Genomic DNA, 19,612 nt, shown 5'->3' with positions numbered 1-19,612 from the left:
CAGGAGAATGGGGTTAGGAAGGAGAGGTTGATTAGCCATGATTGAATGGCGGAGGTGTTTTATCATGAATGTTGTATTATTATTAATGTTTAGTGTTTTCTGAGTCATTCGTAACTGTCACTGTATGTCATGTTGTTACTTGTGGGCAGAGCACCAAGGCAAATTCCTTGTATGTGAATACTTGGCCAGTAAACTTACTTACTTAGACTCGATGGGCTGAATGGCCTAATTCTGCTCCTATCACTTTTGAGCTTAGGAAAGTGAAACCAGGTCCTGCTGAAATGCGGACTAATTTGCACTGATTCATAATGCATTAAATAAGCCTATTTTCAAGCATGTCATGATCTATGTTTAGGAAGGAACTGCAGATGCTGGAAAATCGAAGGTAGACAAAAATGCTGGAGAAACTCAGCGGGTGCAGCAGCATCTATGGAGCGAAGGAAATAGGCAACGTTTCGGGCCGAAACCCTGAAGGAAATAGGCAACGTTTCGGGCCGAAACCCTGAAGGAAATAGGCAACGTTTCGGGCCGAAACCCTGAAGGAAATAGGCAACGTTTCGGGCCGAAACCCTGAAGGAAATAGGCAACGTTTCGGGCCCAAACCCTGAAGGAAATAGGCAACGTTTCGGGCCGAAACCCTGAAGGAAATAGGCAACGTTTCGGGCCGAAACCCTGAAGGAAATAGGCAATGTTTCGGGCCGAAACCCTGAAGGAAATAGGCAATGTTTCGGGCCGAAACCCTGAAGGAAATAGGCAACGTTTCGGGTCGAAACCCTTTCGGGTTTCGACCCGAAACGTTACCTATTTCCTTCGCTCTGTAGATGCTGTTGCACCCGCTGAGTTTCTCCAGCATTTTTGTGTACCCATGTCATGATCTAATTGTCCAACCACTGTGAAACTGAGTTCAATGTTATGAATTCACCGTAGAAACCGCGTAGCCCGGTGTCACCGTTGGAAGGATCGGGGTGGTTCCACATCATCAGCTTTCCCACGCTGGGCTTGGGAAGTCGGGGATCACGGCCCGAAGCCAGCCGGCCGTCCGAGAAACTCCGCAACTCGTCACTCCAGGAGTGAGAGGATCCATAAATGGAGCTGCCGTCGATCCACGCAGTCACCTCGTTGACCTGTTGCAAAGGAAACGACAAAAAAGGCTCAGCCAACTGCCGTACTGTTATCTGAACCATCCTGAGCTGCTGAAATGTGTGGGAAGAGGAAGCCTCCACCCTAAACGTCATCCATTCCTTCTCTCCAGAGATGCTGCCTGTCCCGCTGAGTTACTCCAGCATTCTGTGTCTATCCTGACTATCCCTAATCAGTCCTTTCCTCTCCAAATGTCACAGTATTCAGTATTCAGTATTTATTTAATATCATTTTCACTGAGTACTTGCATACACAGAGGAAACGAAAAAACGTTACTCGATCAGTTTCCATTCAGTGTAGTTAATTTAAAAAGGATCAATACATATAGCTTTAAAAAAAAAATGTTAATTAAAAATTTTTTTTTTTTTAACTGTGTATATGTGGGAGGCGGGGGGGGGGGAACTTTTTAAAATCTCTTCCCTGTACGGGAGACCAGACTTTTTTCCTGTCGGGTCTCCGTTGTCATTGGGGCCTAGCACCGTGGAGCGGCCTCCAGCCTGAACGACCTGGGGGCTCCAGTCACGGAGCCTGCAGAGCTGCGGACTTACCATCGTGGCCGGCATCGGAGCGTGGGGAGCGGTGGTGACTCGCTGCTGCGGCCCGACCACGTAGCTCGGAGGCTCCAGCTGCAGGTCCAGTGGACTGTCGGGACATCGGGAGCTCGCGGGTCCGGGTGGAGAGACCGCTTCCCGGAGCTCCCGCAACGCGACTTCTCTAGCCCGAGTCGGGGGGTTGGAACGACCCGGAGCGGGGCCGTACATCGCCCGGCGCGGCTTCATGGCCGTGGGACATTCCAGCGCCCGCCGGGGCTCCAACTTTGTGACATTTAGACCGGGAGCGGGGCCGTACATCGCCCCGGCACGGCCTAAAATGGCCGTGGGACTTATCATCGCCCGCCTGGGGCTTGGACATCGGGAGAAAAAATGGAGAACAGGGGAGAGAAAAGACTTTGCCTTCCATCACAGTGGGTCCACTGTGATGGATGTTTTTGTAAATTGAATTGTGTGTGTGTCTGTAGGATATTGTCTTTGTTTGTATGGCTGTGGAAACAGAGTTTCGTTTGAATGTGTTGGTGAACGATATATGGGGAGGGGACACAGTCCGTTAACCAGTCTTATTGCCTGTGGGAAGAAGCTGTGGAGCATCCTGCTGGTTTTGCAGCTGATGCTCCTGTACCTCTTCCATGCTGGAGTAACTCAGCGGGTCAGCCCTACACTCGCCACCCTCTGTGTGGAAAAGTTACCCCTCAGATTCCTGTGACATCATTAATGTTTTCAAATGTTTATGCAAATAGTAACAAGTTTTTTTTTTAAGTAGATGTAATTATTTCATCCATCATAGTTAATGAATGCTTTTGAATGTCAGCGATATTTTGAAGTCTTGACAGAGTTGACAGATGGCTTAGTGGGGGGAGGGTGTGGCCGTTTTGAAGTGAAAGGTTTTCCTGGTTGGTTGTATGTCAAGTTCCCCTAGGCTCATACTTGTAAGGCTTGGTAACATTGCAGGAGGCCACAGTTGGGCGCAAAGCTTCACTAGCAGGGCAGCACGGTGGCACAGCGGTGGAGTTGCTACCTTACAGCGAACTGGGTTCGATCCCGACCACGGGTGCTGCCTGTACGGAGTTTGTACGTTTTCCCCGTGACCACATGGGTTTGCTCTGAGATCTTCGGTTTCCTCCCACACGTACAGGTTTGTTGGTTAATTGGCTCGGCTTTGATTACTTGGTATAAGTGTAAATTGTCCCTGGTGTGCTTAGGCTTGTAATGTGCAGGGATCGCTGGCCAGCATGGACTCGGTGGGCCGACGGGCGCTTTAAGTCTAAACTAAACTAAAGTAGGGTACAGGATGCTCTTGTCATATTTTTCTCCATGGAGGGCAGGGAGATGAGGGGTGATCTTATAGAGGCGCATAAAATCATGAGAGGAATAGATCGGGTAGATGCACAGAGTCTCTTGCCCAGAGTAGGTGAATCGAGGACCAGAGGACGGAGGTTTAAGGTGAAGGGGGAAAGATTTAATAGGAATCTGAGCGGTAACCTTTTCACACAGAGGGTGGTGGGTGTATGGAACAAGCTGCCAGAGGAGGTAGTTGAAGCTGGGACTATCCCAACATTATAGGAACAGTTAGACAGGTACATGGATAGGATAGGTTTGGAGGGATGTGGACCAACGCGGGCAGGTGGGACTAGTGTAGCTGGGACATGTTGGTCGGTGTGGGCGAGTTGGGCCAAAGGGCCTGTTTCCACTCTGTATCTCTCGATGACTCTAAGATAATAAGTTTATGACTCGATGATAGATGCATTAGGTTTCGAAGAACTGCATATTTCAACGGTGAAGTCAACGATAGAAGCCTTTCAGGAAATTCCTGGTCATATTCTCATTGCCCTTGATGAATAGAAATACATTTCCGTATCTAATGGAATATTCTCTAATTTCAAGTAACCCTTGTGTTCTCTCTCTCTCCGTGCCATCCCCACCGTAGACGCCCTATGAGTTTCACTGTCAATAGGCACAAAATGCTGGAGTAACTCAGCGGGACAGGCAGCATCTCTGTAGAGAAGGAATGGGTGATGTTTCGGGTCGAGACCCTTCATCAGGCTAAAGGGCCTGCCCCACTTGGGTGTCATTTGCGCGTCATTTATGCGACATCATTTACGCGTCACGTTGCACGACACGCACGTCGTGATGCGAGCATGGTGCGCATTACGCGCGCATGGTGCGTGGTGAAATAGAACCAACGCGGTCACACGCGGCGCCCCAGGATTTCGGGGCGTACAAAATCTTTGCGCGCCATCTGCGTGACCCGCAAATGACGCGCAAGTGGGACAGGCCCTTTAGAGTCAGGGAGAGGAAAACTAGAGGTATGGGAAGGTAGATGAATGAATCAGAAATGGTGGAGCCCACAATGGTCCATTGTTGGCTTGGAGCGAGGTGATAATGAATACGATACGATTAAATTTTATTCACCCCGGAGGGAAATTGTCTGCCGACAGATGAATAAAGTTCATGAATACAAATGGTGAAATTAGCAAGAGGATTAGCATGGGGGGAGGGACGGAGAGGGAGGGAATTCAAGGGTTACGAAGTTAGGGAAATCAATTATTATGCTGCTGGGTTGCAAGCGATACAGCGTGGAAACAGGCTCATCGAGCCCTCCCCAACCATAACTAGTTCTATGTTATTCCGCTTTTGCGTCCACTCCCTGAACACCAGGGGCAATTTTTAAAGAGCACAGAGTATAAATGTGGAGGAGAGAACTGCAGATGCTGGTTTAAATCGAAGACAGACACAAATAGCTGGAGTAACTCAGCGGGACAGGCAGCATCTCTGGAGAGAAGGAATGGGTGATATTTCGGGTCGAGACTGGTTCTCTGGTTCTTGATTTCCCTTTACTCTGCGTAAAAGACTGCGATGAAGGGTCTCGAACCGAAACGTCAATCATTCCTTCTCTCCAGAGATGCCGTCCGACCTGTTGAATGACTCCGTGTTTCAGAAGGAACTGCAGATGCTGGAAAATCGAAGGTAGGCAAAAATGCTGGAGAAACTCAGCGGGTGAGGCAGCATCATCGATAGAAACATAGAAACATAGAAAGTAGGTGCAGGAGTAGGCCATTCGGCCCTTCGAGCCTGCACCGCCATTCAATATGATCATGGCTGATCATCCAACTCAGTATCCTGTACCTGCCTTCTCTCCATACCTCCTGATCCCTTTAGCCACAAGGGCCACATCTAACTCCCTCTTAAATATAGCCAACGAACTGGCCTCAACTATCTTCTGTGGCAGAGAATTCCACAGATTCACCACTCTCTGTGTGAAAAATGTTTTCCTCATCTCGGTCCTAAAAGATTTCCCCCTAATCCTTAAACTGTGACCCCTTGTTCTGGACTTCCCCAACATCGGGAACAATCTTCCTGCATCTAGCCTGTCCAACCCATTGAGAATTTTGTAAGTTGCTGCCTCAGCCGCTGAGTTTCTCCAGCATTTTTGTCTACATGATGAATTTTTCAATTTTTTTTCAATTCTTTTATTTATTAGAAGCAAATGCACAAAAATAGAACCAACGGCATATGAAATAATACAGTTATTGTACAGCTTAAATTTTAACTTTTAGCTATAGTTAGAAAAAAAGCAAGAAAGAGAAAAAGTGAAATGTACAAAGATAGAACCACTCAAAGTGGTGAAAGAAAGAAGAAAGGAATACTCAAATCCTGGATAAACGCTCCTATACCAACAATAAATATGTGGATTTCAAATATGTTCGAAACATTACACCTGGAAGATATGAGACTCCTCCTTGCAGGCAAAGCAGACCACTTCCAAAAGGCGTGGTCTGCATTTATTGACTTACTACAAGTATAAGGTGCAACAATAATTTAAAAAATACAGGATCTGGTAACGGGGGGATGAAAAATATGAAGTTGGCATATCCCTTTTTGCGTGTTTTTTTTATAATAGACCAACTGTTTTTCTTTCTTTTCTAGGGTCTATTTCTTAACTTTCTTCTCTAACTCTTTCTCTAATGGGCTTTTTTTTTCCAACACTCTATCGCACTATCATGACTCTCTTTCACTTTCTTTACTTCCTTTATTTCTATCTTTCTTAAAGCTCAAAAAATGAAGGGGTACAACAAATGTAATAAGATATATGTGGCGTGTACTACTGTAACTTATTGTACTTGTAAAAATAAAAAAGAAAAAAAAAAGAAAAAGAGAAAGAGAGAAAGAGAAAGAAAGAAAAAAGTGGTGATATACCTGCCTTGCATTCCTCCCCACCCATCACCCAACCTGTAATTAGATTTAACTCCAAAGTTGTGTTGCACCATACTATCCTTGTAATAAATCAATGAATGGTGTCCAGGTCTTCGAAAAATGATCTGGTTTTTCAGCTAAACTTACAAAATTCTTAAGGGTTGGACAGGCTAGATGCAGGAAGATTGTTCCCGATGTTGGGGAAGTCCAGGACAAGGGGTCACAGCTTAAGGATAAGGGGGAAATCCTTTAGGACCGAGATGAGAAAAACATTTTTCACACAGAGAGTGGTGAATCTCTGGAATTCTCTGCCACAGAAGGTAGTTGAGGCCACAGTTCATTGGCTATATTTAAGAGGGAGTTAGATGTGGCCCTTGTGGCTAAAGGGATCAGGGGGTATGGAGAGAAGGCAGGGATGGGATACTGAGTTGGATGATCAGCCATGATCATATTGAATGGCGGTGCAGGCTCGAAGGGCCGAATGGCCTACTCCTGCACCTATTTTCTATGTTTCTATGTTTCTAAGTCTAATATTTTCCGTTTTCCTGTCTAGATGTGTCAAGTCTACCTGTTGAATGACACCAGCATTTTGTGTCTATCTTCGATTTGAACCAGCACATCTTTGGAATGTGAGAAGAAATTTGTCACAGTGAGAACGTGCAAACTCCACACAGACAGCACCCGAGGTCTGGATGGAGCTCGGGTCTCTGCCGCTGTAAGGCAGTGTCACCCCGCCTCCCCACCACATCCCTTGTTACCTGTATCCTTGGGTTGTTGGGGCTGTGTCCCGAATGCTTGTCCCATCCTCTCCGCCGAAACTGCAACCTCACGCTTTGCGTTCCGTTGGGATCAAAGACCGAGTCGCCACTTGGGATGGGAATGTCGAGGAATTCCGGCGGGCAGGCTGGATACCTCGTGTCCAGGATCTCACTTATCACATGATAACCTGCGCAAGCGAGGAAAAAGCAAGTCAATAATGGCGGCACTGTGGCGCAGCGGTAGAGCTGCTGCCTTGCAGCGCCGGAGACCCGGGTTCGATCCCGACCACGGGTGCTGCCTGTACGGAGTTTCTACGTTTTCCCCGTGACCACATGGGTTTGCTCCGAGATCTTCGGTTTCTTTCCACACGTACAGGTTTGTTGGTTAATTGGCTCGGCTTTGATTACTTGGTATAAGTGTAAATTGTCCCTGGTGTGCTTAGGCTTGTAATGTGCAGGGATCGCTGGCCAGCATGGACTCGGTGGGCCGAAGGGCGCTTTAAGTCTAAACTAAACTAAAGTAGGGTACAGGATGCCCTTGTCATATTTTTCTCCATGGAGGGCAGGAGGATGAGGGGTGATCTTATAGAGGTGCATAAAATCATGAGAGGAATAGATCGGGTAGATGCACAGAGTCTCTTGCCCAGAGTAGGTGAATCGAGGACCAGAGGATGAAGGTTTAAGGTGAAGGGGGAAAGATTTAATAGGAATCTGAGCGGTAACCTTTTCACACAAAGGGTGGTGGGTGTATGGAACAAGCTGCCAGAGGAGGTAGTTGAAGCTGGGACTATCCCAACATTATAGGAACAGTTAGACAGGTACATGGATAGGATAGGTTTGGAGGGATGTGGACCAACGCGGGCAGGTGGGACTAGTGTAGCTGGGACATGTTGGCCGGTGTGGGTGAGTTGGGCCAAAGGGCCTGTTTCCACTCTGTATCTCTCGATGACTCTAAGATAATAAGTTCATGACTCGATGATGGATGCATTAGGTTTCGAAGAACTGCATATTTCAACGTTGAAGTCAACGATAGAAGCCTTTGAGTAAATTCCTGGTCATATTCTCATTGCCCTTGATGAATAGAAATACATTTCCGTATATAATGGAATATTCTCTAATTTCAAGTAACCCTTGTGTTCTCTCGGGTTCGATCCCGACTACGGGTGCTGTCTGTACGGAGTTTGCACGTTCTCCCCGTGACCTGCGTGGGTTTTCTCTGAGATGTTCGGTTTCCTCCCACACTCCAAAGACGTACAGATCTGTAGGTTAATTGGCTTGGTCTAAATGTAAATTGTCCCTAGTGTGTGTAGGATAGTGTTAGTGTGCAGGGATCGCTGGTCGGTGCGGACTCGGTGGGCCGAATGGCCTGTTTCCACGCTGTATCTCTAAACTAAACTAAATGGTAGCTTAACCCTGTCACCTCTCATTAAAAAGCACAACAGTGAATGGTTGCTTAAGCAGTAACAAATCCCACATTCTCACGCACTCCAGAAAGATGCCTCTCCTAAATGTTTTACTCAAATTTTTTTGCATCGGTCCGTTGGGGGCAGTGGGATGTCAGGAGCGCCGATCTCTGATCTCCAGGTGACCTCTGCCCTCTGCCTTTGGATGGGGCAAGATGAGTTGGTAGTTCAGTCAGATTAGTTCAACCCGATCACAAGAGGTTAGTGATGGCAACCAAAGATGACTTCCTCCCATCTAGACTTTCTCATAGACCACTCCTACCTTAGCCCAATACGTGGACTTCCGTCAAGCACAGAAAGTGGAATCAGCTGAGAGTTTAGAGATACAGCAGGGAGACAGACCCTTCGGCCCATCGAGTCCTCGCCCACCATCGAGCACCCGTTCCCACTAGTCCTTTGCCAACCAATCTTCCCATCCACTCCACACAGACTATGGGCAATTGACCTCCAAACCTGCACATCTTCGGAATGTGGGAGGAAACCGGGACACCCGGAGAAAAGCCCACGCGGGTCACGGGGGGAGAACGTATAAACTCCGCGCGGGCAGCGCCTCTAGTCAGGATCGAACGTGGGTCTCTGGATCTGAGAGGTAGCTTCTCTACCACTGCGCCTAAGTCAGAACAATTGCACTACTACGACTGTAGGTACATATATATATTTATTGCTCACTATTCTATGTTCGCTCTTCTGGGGGAGATGCTAACTGCATTCCGTTGTCTATGTACTGTACACTGGACAATGACAATAAATTTGAATCTGAATCTGAATCTGAATCTGAGAACATGCACATCAGGGACACCAACAAGACGGAATAAACTCAAGATTTCCTCTGGTCAGCAAGTGTGCAAACATAATAAGTATTCCTGTGAAGATATTGCTGCCACTTACAATGTAAATGCATTTTTTTTTTTGGCTGCCCTGAATTCATTATAGTTGTGGCATAGAAAACGCTCCTCACCGAAGAAAACGCTTAACACAGTGCTGTTCTTGAGAGACTGCAATCCCGAAGATCCATTGGCGATTATATTGCTGATAACTCGGGCATTTGGCACCTCAGGCTCTTTCAAAGCCTGATAAACGCCATCGGCATATCTGGCAGGCATCAGACGCATGAACGGAGAACCTGCAAATGAAACACATCTTCAGGCATTCATCACGGAAAATGGAATGCCTACTTTCATTGAGGCTTGACCAGAGTGGATGTAGCGGATGCGAAAAGCCCCATGGTACCATTCCAAAAGACACTGCTTAGTAATGGGTGATGTAAACCTTTCCTGCTCAGCTGATTTTCTGACGAGATACTAGAAACATAGAAACATAGACAATAGGTGCAGGAGGAGGCCATTCGGCCCTTCGAGCCAGCACCGCCATTCATTGTGATCATCTCCTATCAATAACCCGTGCCTGCCTTCTCCCCATATCCCTTGACTCCACTAGCCCCTAGAGCTCTATCTAACTCTCTCTTAAATCCATCCAGTGACTTGGCCTCCACTGCCCTCTGTGGCAGGGAATTCCACAAATTCACAACTCTCTGGGAGAAAAAGTTTTTTCTCACCTCAGTCTTAAATGCCCTTTATTCTAAGACTGTGTGGCCCCTGGTTCTGGACTTGCCCAACATTAGGAAATTTTTTCCTGCATCTAGCTTGTCCAGTCCATTTATAATTGTATATGTTTCTATAAGATATCCCCTCATCCTTCTAAACTCCAGTGAATACAAGCCTAGTCTTTTCAATCTTTCCTCATATGACAGTCCCGCCTTCCCAGGGATCAATCTCGTGAACCTACGCTGCACTGCCTCAATCACAAGGATGTCCTTGATATTAGTGACTCACCTAAATGTTCGCTAATACATAAACTGAGGAAATAAAACATGATTTTTATAGGTGAGGCTAACACTAAAAACTGTTGTCGTATTAGTTCTAGACTATTACACTGTTGAGTCTCATTGTCTGAAACTCATTTTCATCTAGCCCACAGCTGTTTCCTTTGTCATCGTAACTTTTTTGCTTGTCTTTCATTCATTTATAGACAATAGACAATAAGTGCAGGAGTAGGCCATTCGGCCCTTCGAGCCAGCACCACCATTCAATGTGATCATGGCTGATCATCCCCAATCAGTACCCCGTTCCTGCCTTCTCCCCATATCCCCTAACTCCGCTATCTTTAAGAACCCTACCTAGCTCTCTCTTGAAAGTATCCAAAGAACCGGCCTCCACCACCCTCTGAGGCAGAGAATTCCACAGACTCACCACTCTCTGTGTGAAAAAGTGTTTCCTAGTCTCTGTTCTAAATGGCTTACCCCTTATTCTTAAATGTTCTATATCTCTCTACATCACTGTCTATATCTGTTTTTTTCCTTTCCCCTGACTCTCAGCCTGAAGAAGGGTTTTGGGCCGAAACGTTGCCTATCTCCTTCGCTCCATAGATGCTGCTGCACCCGCTGAGTTTCTCCAGCATTTTTGTGTACCTTCTATTTTCCAGCATCTGCAGTCCCTTCTTAAACATGCTGTCAGACCCACTGAGTTACTCCAGATTTTTGTGTTTAACTTCGGATTAAAGCAGCGTCTGCTGTTCCTTCCTCCACTAAAGATATTAAATAGGTCTCTTACCAGCCGAGCCTCGTTGATGATGGGCGAGGTTGTTGAACCACCCGTCGTATCTCTGAATTTCCCAGTTGATATTATTTTGGGCATCTGAGGGAGAATAAGAGAGTTAAGGACCTGTCTCACTTTCCCGAGTTATTCACAAATTCTCCCGAGGTTTCAAACTCGCAGAATGTTCGTAACGAGTCCGTAAGAGTCCGTGGATATATCGTAGCCGCTCGTTACGCCAGTCCTAGGTACTCGGGGCTATTTTTCTACTCGTGGACATTTTTCATCAAAACATCTTGAAACGGAGACAAGGAAACACTTTTTCTCACAGAGAGTGGTGAGTCTGTGGAATTCTCTGCTGCAGAGGGCGGTGGAGGCAGGTTCTCTGGATGCTTTCAAGAGAGAGCTAGATAGGGCTCTTGAAAATAGCGGAGTCAGGGAATATGGGGAGAAGGCAGGAGCGGGGTACTGATTGTGCATGATAAGCCATGATCACAGTGAATGGCGGTGCTGGCTCGAAGGGCCGAATGGCCTACTCCTGCACCTATTGTCTATTGTCCTGACTTTCCTGATGCCCCGAGTACCTACGGCGGGCAAAACGAGCGCGACGATATATCCACGGGCTCCTAGGGACTCGTTACGAACATTGTGTTTTTGATTTTCTGTTTTTGGATTGAATTCTGTTTTTAATTTGTGTCTCTGTGATGTCTTTATTACTTGTTATATTCCGATTATATGTTATTCCGACTACTATGTAAGGTGTCCTTGAGATGTCTGGAAGGCGCCCATTAAATAAAATGTATTATTATTATTATTATTCTACAAGTTTGAAAACTCGGGAGAATTGGTGAATAACTCGGGGAAAGTGGGACAGGCCCTTTATGAATGGGTGAACTGATCAGATGAATAAACCATGCATGAAGAAAATATAATTGATTAGTAATATCTGTTCATGAAGAAAAGCAATTCAAATCAGAATGTACTTCACAGGGTGGAGAACACAGGGAAAGATGGGTGTCGATGTTAAAACTGGATATGGATCTCATGCAGGTGGAGGAGATTAGTTTCACTTGACTTTAGGTTCAGCACGGACATTGCGGGCCAAATGGCCTGTTCCTCTGCTGTCCTGCTTTATGTTCTATGTATCTAAAATAGGAGGAAGTAAAACTTATTTTCACAGTGAGTGACTCAGTTGAATCAGCGCTTGTTCTCATGTGGAGAATCTCTTGAGAAGCGACGGCATCAAGGTTGAAAAATAAACAGTTCAGAGGCTTAATCCAGGTGTTGTACCAACAATGGTATTGGTCTTGGGATAGAAGTCAAGGCAAGTCAAGTCACTTTTATTTCTATAGCACATTTAAAAAACAACTCTCGTTGGCCAAAGTGTTTTACATTGGTGGAGGTACTAATGTTATACAACAGTGGTTCATAGATTAAATACATACATAAATACATACATATGGCCCTCCCTCAGATGACGTCAAGAAAGGCTTGGGAGTACGGATGAGTTTTTAGTCTCGACTTAAAGGAGTTGATGGAGGGGCAGTTCTGATAGAAACATAGAAACATAGAAAATAGGTGCAGCAGTAGGCCATTCGTCCCTTCGAGCCTGCACCGCCATTCAACATGATCATGGCTGATCATCCAACTCAGTATCCCGTACCTGCCTTCTCTCCATACCCCCTGGGGATGGGAAGAGGGATGCTGTTCCACAGTCTAGGAGATGCAACTTGAGCTTATGCCTAGACCGGGCCTTTGCAAGAAATTAGTCTTGTATTGTGAGCCAGACTTCCAGTGTCGATGTTAAAACACTGCTTCTGAAATGTATGTGCGAATGGTATGTTAGCTTTCATAGCAAAAGGATTTGAGTATAGGAGCAGGGAGGTTCTACTGCAGTTGTACAGGGTCTTGGTGAGACCACACCTGGAGTATTGCGTACAGTTTTGGTCACCAAATCTGAGGAAGGACATTATTGCCATAGAGGGAGTGCAGAGAAGGTTCACCAGACTGATTCCTGGGATATCAGGACTGTCTTATGAAGAAAGACTGGATAGACTTGGTTTATACTCTCTAGAATTTAGGAGATTGAGAGGGGATCTTATAGAAACTTACAAAATTCTTAAGGGGTTGGACAGGCTAGATGCAGGAAGATTGCTCCCGATGTTGGGGAAGTCCAGGACAAGGGGTCACAGCTTAAGGATAAGGGAGAAATCCTTTAAAACCGAGATGAGAAGAACTTTTTTCACACAGAGAGTGGTGAATCTATGGAATTCTCTGCCACAGAGGGTAGTCGAGGCCAGTTCATTGGCTATATTTAAGAGGGAGTTAGATGTGGCCCTTGTGGCTAAGGGGATCAGAGGGTATGGAGAGAAGGCAGGTACGGGATACTGAGTTGGATGATCAGCCATGATCACATTGAATGGCGGTGCAGGCTCGAAGGGCCGAATGGCCTACTCCTGCACCTAATTTCTATGTTTCTATGTTTCTATGTAGTGTCTCTGAGCTCAATGTGCGAACGTTACCACAGAGAGAGCCTTGTAGTTATAACGGTAGATTCAATTGTCCAAGTTGCATCTGATTGCGACACCTCTTTATATCCCCGCAGGTGGATTTGAAATAGCCCCACGGTACCATTCCAAAATACTCTGCACCCATTACCAATTTGTCGGCAATACTTTCATTCACAACCATTCAGTAGCTCCTTATTCAACTTTAATTTTGCGAGAGGATGTTTTCAATAGTGGGAGAGTCTAGAACCAGAGGCCACAACCTCAGGATAAAGGACGTACCTTTAGAAAGGGGATGAGAAGGACTTTCTTCCATCAGAGGGTGGTGAATCTGTGGAATTCATTGCCGGCAGTGAAGGCCAAGTCAATCATGGATATTTTTAAGGTGAAGAGGGACAGATTCTTGATTAGTACGGGCTTCAGGGGTTATGGGGAGAAGGCAGGAGAATGGGGTTAGGAGGGAGAGATAGATCAGCCGTGATTGAATGGCGGAGTACACAATGGGCCGAATGGCCTTATTCTGCTCCTGGAACGTAGGTACTTATGTTCTGGATAAAGAACCAATGTTACTTACTGACGAGGGTAAGATGGGGGATGTGAAACCAGACCGAGGTCACCAGTGTCCAGATGGTTGCCCGAGACATGTCCTTTTCGGGATCTAACACTCTCACTTCTGTTTCTGAATTGTTCCGTTTCAATCACAAATGATCCACGGGAATCCTGACGAGGTAACAAGTTACAAATAGTTTACAAAACTAATCTCAGACTATTGAGTCTGTCTGAAGAAGGGTCTCGACCCGAAACGCCACCTATTCCTTCGCTCCATAGATTCTGCCTCAGTTTCTCCAGCATTTTTATCTCCCCAGACTATTGATAATCAGTTGCCAATAAAAATACTTTCCTTCCCAGCAACCTTGTTGCTGCTGCGCCCGCTGAGTTTCCCCAGCAATTGTGTGTGCCTTTGTTATGACCTTGTTATGAGATGGTTGCAAATCATGTTCTCATGCATCCCATCAAATCCATGCTAACGCCCAGAGAATTCCCATCTATCCTATTAGTCATAGTCATAGTCATAGTCATAGTCATTGAAACAGGCCACCTGTACTACTTGCCCACACCAGCCAACATGTCTCATCTACATTAGTCCCACTTGCCTGCAGTTGGCCCATATCCCTCTAAACCTAACCTATTTTAAATGTTTATTAAACATTTTAGTTTAGTTTAGTTTATTTGTCATGTGTACCGAGTTGCAGTGAAAAGCTTGTCTTTAGTCAGTGGAAAGACAATACATGATTACAATTGAGCAATTTACAGTGTATAGATAGGTACATGATAAGGGAGCAATGTTTATTATAACCATATAACCATATAACAATTACAGCATGGAAACAGGCCATCTCGGCACTTCTAGTCCGTGCCGAACACTTATGCCCCTGTCCCACTTAGGAAACCTGAACGGAAACCTCTGGAGACTTTGCGCCCCGCCCAAGGTTTCCGTGCGGTTCCCGGAGGTTTTTGTCAGTCTCCCTACCTGCTTCCACTACCTGCAACCTCCGGCAACCACCTGCAACCTCCGGGAACCGCACGGAAACCTTGGGTGGGGCGCAAAGTCTCCAGAGGTTTCTGTTCAGGTTTCCTAAGTGGGACAGGGGCATTACTCTCACCTAGGCCCATCCACCTGCACTCAGACCATAACCCTCCATTCCTTTCCCATCCATACACCTATCCAATTTATTTTTAAATGATAAAATCGAACCTGCCTCCACCATTTCCACTGGAAGCTCATTCCACACAGCTACCACTCTCTGAGTAAAGAAGTTCCCCCTCATGTTGCCCCTAAACTTTTGTCCCTTAATTCTCAAATTGCAAGGTAAAGCCAGCAAAGTCTAATCAAGGATAGTTCCAGGGTCACCAATGAGGTAGATAGTAGTTCAGGACTGCTCTCTGGTTGTGGTAGGATGGTTCAGTTGCCTGATAACAGCTGGGAAGAAACTGTCCCTGAATCTGGAGGTGTGCGTTTTCACACTTCTGTACCTTTTGCCTGATGGGAGAGGGGGGAAGAGGGAGTGGCCAGGGTGCGACATGTCCTTGATTATGTTGCTGGCCTTGCCGAGGCAGCATGAGGTATAAATGGAGTCGATACAATGGAGTTTAAGAAGGAACTGCAGATGCTGGAAAATCGAAAGTAGACAAAAATGCTGGAGAAACTCAGCGGGTGCAGCAGCATCTATGGAACGAAGGAAATAGGCAACGTTTCGGGCCGAAACCCTGAAGGAAATAAGCAAAGTTTCGGGCTGAAACCCTGAAGGAAATAGGCAACGTTTCGGGTCGAAACCCTTCCGGGTTTCGGCCCGAAACGTTGCCTATTTCCTTTGCTCCATAGATGCTGCTGCACCCGCTGAGTTTCTCCAACATTTTTGTGTACCTTCGATTTTCCAGCATCTGCAGTTCCTTCTTAAACATAGATCATGACATGCTTGAAAATAGGCTTATTTAATGCATTATGAATCAGTGCAAATTAGTCCGCATTTCAGCAGGACCTGGTTTCACTTTTCCTAAGCTCAAAAGTGATAGGAGCAGAATTAGGCCATTCAGCCCATCGAGTCTAAGTAAGTAGGTTTATTGGCGTTGCCTATTTCCTTTGCTCCATAGATGCTGCTGCACCCGCTGAGTTTCTCCAGCATTTTTGTCTACCTTCGATTTTCCCAGCATCTGCAGTTCCTTCTTAAAGATATTGGGGTTATTAGGATGTTCTATTAATGGCCAAAACAACTTTTATTAATTTTCCACATCCGGAGTAGTGCCAATGTTGTGAGTGGTCGGAATTACAGTCCTTTTGAAACCGTTTCTGGATCCACCCTATCCTCCCCTGCGAATGCTGTTCGACCTGCTGAGTCTATCCAGTCCCATCCATTGTGTAGCTGATCTCCCTAGGTCAAGTTACTGCCTTGGGGACCTCGCTGGTACATTCCAGTAAACCTTGACATTAAAACACTAAGTGCCGGAGGAACTCAGCGAGTCGGGCAGCAACTGTGTGTGGGAGGGAGGGGAACATCGTCTTATCCACTCCCTCCACAGATGCTGCCTCACCCGTCCAGACCTTTCTTCAGACCAAACTAATTCCCATGTGAAGCGCTTTGGTAAGTTGTTGTTATGTCAATAGGATTATCTTGTTATTAGTGATTTCAGAGAGCGAAGGCGTTGGACTTCCTTCAACTAATGTCTGTGCATCCGTGGAGGGAGTGGATAGAGGGTGTTCCGGGAAAACAACCCCCCCACCCCCTCCCTCCCTCCCACACACAGATGCTGCCTTTGACCCGCTGAGATCCTCCAGCACTTATATTCTTTTTACTCAGGAGTCCAGCACCTGCAGTTTCTTTTGTGACTACTTTCCAAGGACACCTCCCTTGTCTTTCATACGCGATCTATTCCCCGCTACACGTCCTCAAGACTTAACGAGAGGATTCAAACAGGCTGTGTGGAGATGGTTTGAGCGAGGAATACTGGGGGAACTCAGTGGGCCAGTCAGCATCTGCCGAGGGAAAAGACAGATAGATTCCTGGCCCCAAACATCGGGGGTCCATTCCCTCCAGAGATGCTGCCTCTGCCTGACCCGCTGAGTTACTCCATCGCTTTGTGCTCGACGCAAGATTCTAACACCTGCAGTTCGGGATCGGGCCCCTTCCTCAGACTGCGTTGAGTTAAAGTAAAAGTGATTATATCTAACTCTCAGGTGGACAAAAATGCTGGAGAAACTTAGTGGTTGAGGCAGCATCTACGTTTCGGGTCGAGACCCTTCTTCAGACCAATCTAATTCTCATGTCAAGCGCTTTGGTAAGTTGTTGTTATGTCAATATGATTATTTTGTTATCGCCATTAACCTGCCTTTAGGAATTTCAGAGAGCGAAGGCGTTGTACTTCCTTCAACTGATGTCTGACCCGTGTGTCAAAGGAACTACAGATGCTGGTTTAAACCGAAGATAGACACAAAAAGCTGGCGTAACTCAGCGGGACAGGCAGCGTCTCTGGAGAGAAGGAATGGGTGATGTTTGGGGTCGAGGCCAGTCTGAAGAAGGGTCTCCACCCGAAACGTCACCTGTTCCTTCTCTCCGGAGATGCTGTCTGTCCCGCTGAGTTACTCCAGCATTTGTGTGTCTATCTTCTGTGCAAACTGTGGATGGGTTGAAACTTACTGGTTAATTTACATAGAAACATAGAAAATAGGTGCAGGAGGAGGCCGTTCGGCCCTTCGTGCCAGCACCGCCATTCATTGTGATCATGGCTGATCGTCCCGAATCAATAACCCGTGCCTGCCTTCTCCCCATATCCCTTGATTCCACTAGCCCCTAGAGCTTTATCTAACTCTCTCTTAAATCCATCTGGCCTCCACTGCCCTCTGTGGCAGGGAATTCCACAATTTGCCCTGAAACTTCACAATTCCCTGTAACACAGCGCTGGAACCTGTAGAGGTGAAACAGACAGGAGACTGCAGATGCTGGAATCACAGCAACAACAAATAAACTCAAACTGCTGAGGAATTGTCCAGACCCAAAACGTCGCCTGTCCCACCCCCCCCCCCCTCCCCACCCCCCCCCCCCCCCCTCCGCGAATGCTAACTGTTTCTTAAATGTTGGGATAGTCCCAGCCTCAACTGCCTCATCTGGCAGCTCGTTCCATACACCCACCGCCATTTGTGTGAAAAAGTTACCCCTCAGATTATTTGCCCCTTCACCTTGAACCCATGTCCTCTGGTCCTCGATTCCCCTACTCTGGGCAAGAGACTCCGCGTCTACACGATCTCTTCCTCTCGCCCTGTCTGTTGCTTTATGCTCTAGATATGACAATCCAATCCAATCAGAAATTGCAAGCGCTTACGCAATGAAAGGCTAGCAATAGAGACGGGCGGGTACAAGGAACGGCAAGTGCTGGTCCACAAACAAAAGATATGAAGTGCTGGAGTAACTCAGTGGGTTAATTAGGCAGCATTTCTGGAGAACATGGGCAGATGATGTTTCGGGTCGGGGCCCTTCTTAAGACTGGAAGGGAACGTTTCTTCCAACGCCAATCGCCAGTAACTATTGTAACTAGACTCAAAAAGCTGGAGTAACTCAGCGGGTCAGGCAGCATCTCTGGGGAGAAGGAACGGGTGGCGTTTCTGGTCGAGACCCTTCTTCAGACCCGAAACGTCGCCTATCCATTTTCTCCAGCGATGCTGCCTGTCCCGCTGAGTTACTCCGGCATTTTGTGTCTCTCTTCGGTTTAAACCAGCATCTACAGCTCCTTCCTACAGTCAACTATTGCAGCTATCACACGACTCCACACCGCGACCGTCTCGGCTCAACGCGACCACGAGGTCGCGTAATTTGCGTGCCAAGGACACGTAAGTGGGACAGGCCCTTACCTCTAGCGCCGGACACCGCAAGACCAATCTGCAACAGGCCCGTCTCATCTACAGCACAGTGACAACCGACAAAAGTTGAAGCTAAAGAATTTGACCTATTACATGCAACATACGAACTAGTTATTCCAGATACGACAGGCGGGGATTTGAAATCAGTTTACGCATTTGCTTTGTGTCGGGAGGAACTACAAATGCTGGTTTACACCCAAGGTAGACGCGTCTGTATCTGTCAAGCCCCTGTCCCACTTGCGTGTTACGCGACGCCTTGGTCGCGTTGAAGCGCGACGGTCGCGCGAAGGTCGCGTGCGATTCCTACACGCCAAAGCATCCGCGCAGACAAACACAAAATGCTGGAGTAACTCAGCGGGGCAGGCAGCATCTCTGGAGAGAAGGAACAGGTGATGTTTCGGGTCGAGACCCTTCGTCAGATTTCAATCTTCCCGGATCACCCGTTCCCGCGAGTCGTGATTCTCAGTCTGAAGAAGGGTCTCGACCCCAAACGTCACCCATTCCCTCTCCCCAGAGATGCTGCCCGTCCCGCTGAGTTACTCCAGCATTTTGTGTCTGCCTGCGCGGATGCTTTGGAAACTGAGATATGTTGCAATATTTTTGCCACCTGACCCGCTGAGTTACTCCAGCACCTTCTACTTTGCTCAAGATCTCGCCCCATTCCCCCACACAAACGCTGCCCCACCCGCCGAGTAACTCCAGCACTTTATGTCCCCTTTGGCAAGTCAGCATATGCAGTTCCTCGTGTCATCTGGCGCCTGCGATATCTTGGGAGATATTTGAATCCTGATTCCTTCTCTGTAACTTTTACTGATAATAAGAACAATATTTTATACGTAGACCGCGAACTACCGTAACTCAGCGGGACAGGCAGCATCTTTGGAGAAGGAATGTGTGATGCCTTGGGTCAAGACCCTTCTTCAGGCTGAAATTCACGGTCTATAGATTGTTGTCTGAAGAAGGGTCCCGACCTGAAACGTCGCCCATTCCTTCTC

The 19,612-nt window shown here is 46.9% G+C and overlaps 1 protein-coding gene across 3 annotated transcripts in view; it reads right to left on the bottom strand.

Annotated features, from left to right (window-relative positions):
• Nucleotides 1–19,612, bottom strand: part of duox1 (dual oxidase 1) — a 79,312-nt gene that overhangs the window by 59,433 nt on the left and 267 nt on the right. For 2 of the 3 annotated variants that reach the window (XM_033014796.1, XM_033014794.1), the window contains exons 2-6: nucleotides 13,782–13,927; nucleotides 10,719–10,802; nucleotides 9,068–9,232; nucleotides 6,647–6,834; nucleotides 923–1,124 (exon numbers count right to left, since the gene is read on the bottom strand). In XM_033014796.1, the coding sequence (XP_032870687.1) occupies nucleotides 923–1,124; nucleotides 6,647–6,834; nucleotides 9,068–9,232; nucleotides 10,719–10,802; nucleotides 13,782–13,851 (709 nt within the window). In that variant the 5' untranslated portion in view covers nucleotides 13,852–13,927. Of the gene's footprint in view, nucleotides 1–922; nucleotides 1,125–6,646; nucleotides 6,835–9,067; nucleotides 9,233–10,718; nucleotides 10,803–13,781; nucleotides 13,928–18,608; nucleotides 18,658–19,612 lie in introns of those variants that run through there. The other variant, XM_033014795.1, reaches the window with a different exon arrangement.

This window comes from Amblyraja radiata, chromosome X, assembly GCF_010909765.2.
Source record: "Amblyraja radiata isolate CabotCenter1 chromosome X, sAmbRad1.1.pri, whole genome shotgun sequence".
In the NCBI taxonomy this organism is placed as follows: Eukaryota; Metazoa; Chordata; class Chondrichthyes; order Rajiformes; family Rajidae; genus Amblyraja; species Amblyraja radiata.
Note: the sequence above shows the minus strand (reverse complement) of the source record. Positions and strands in the feature narration are given on the sequence as shown.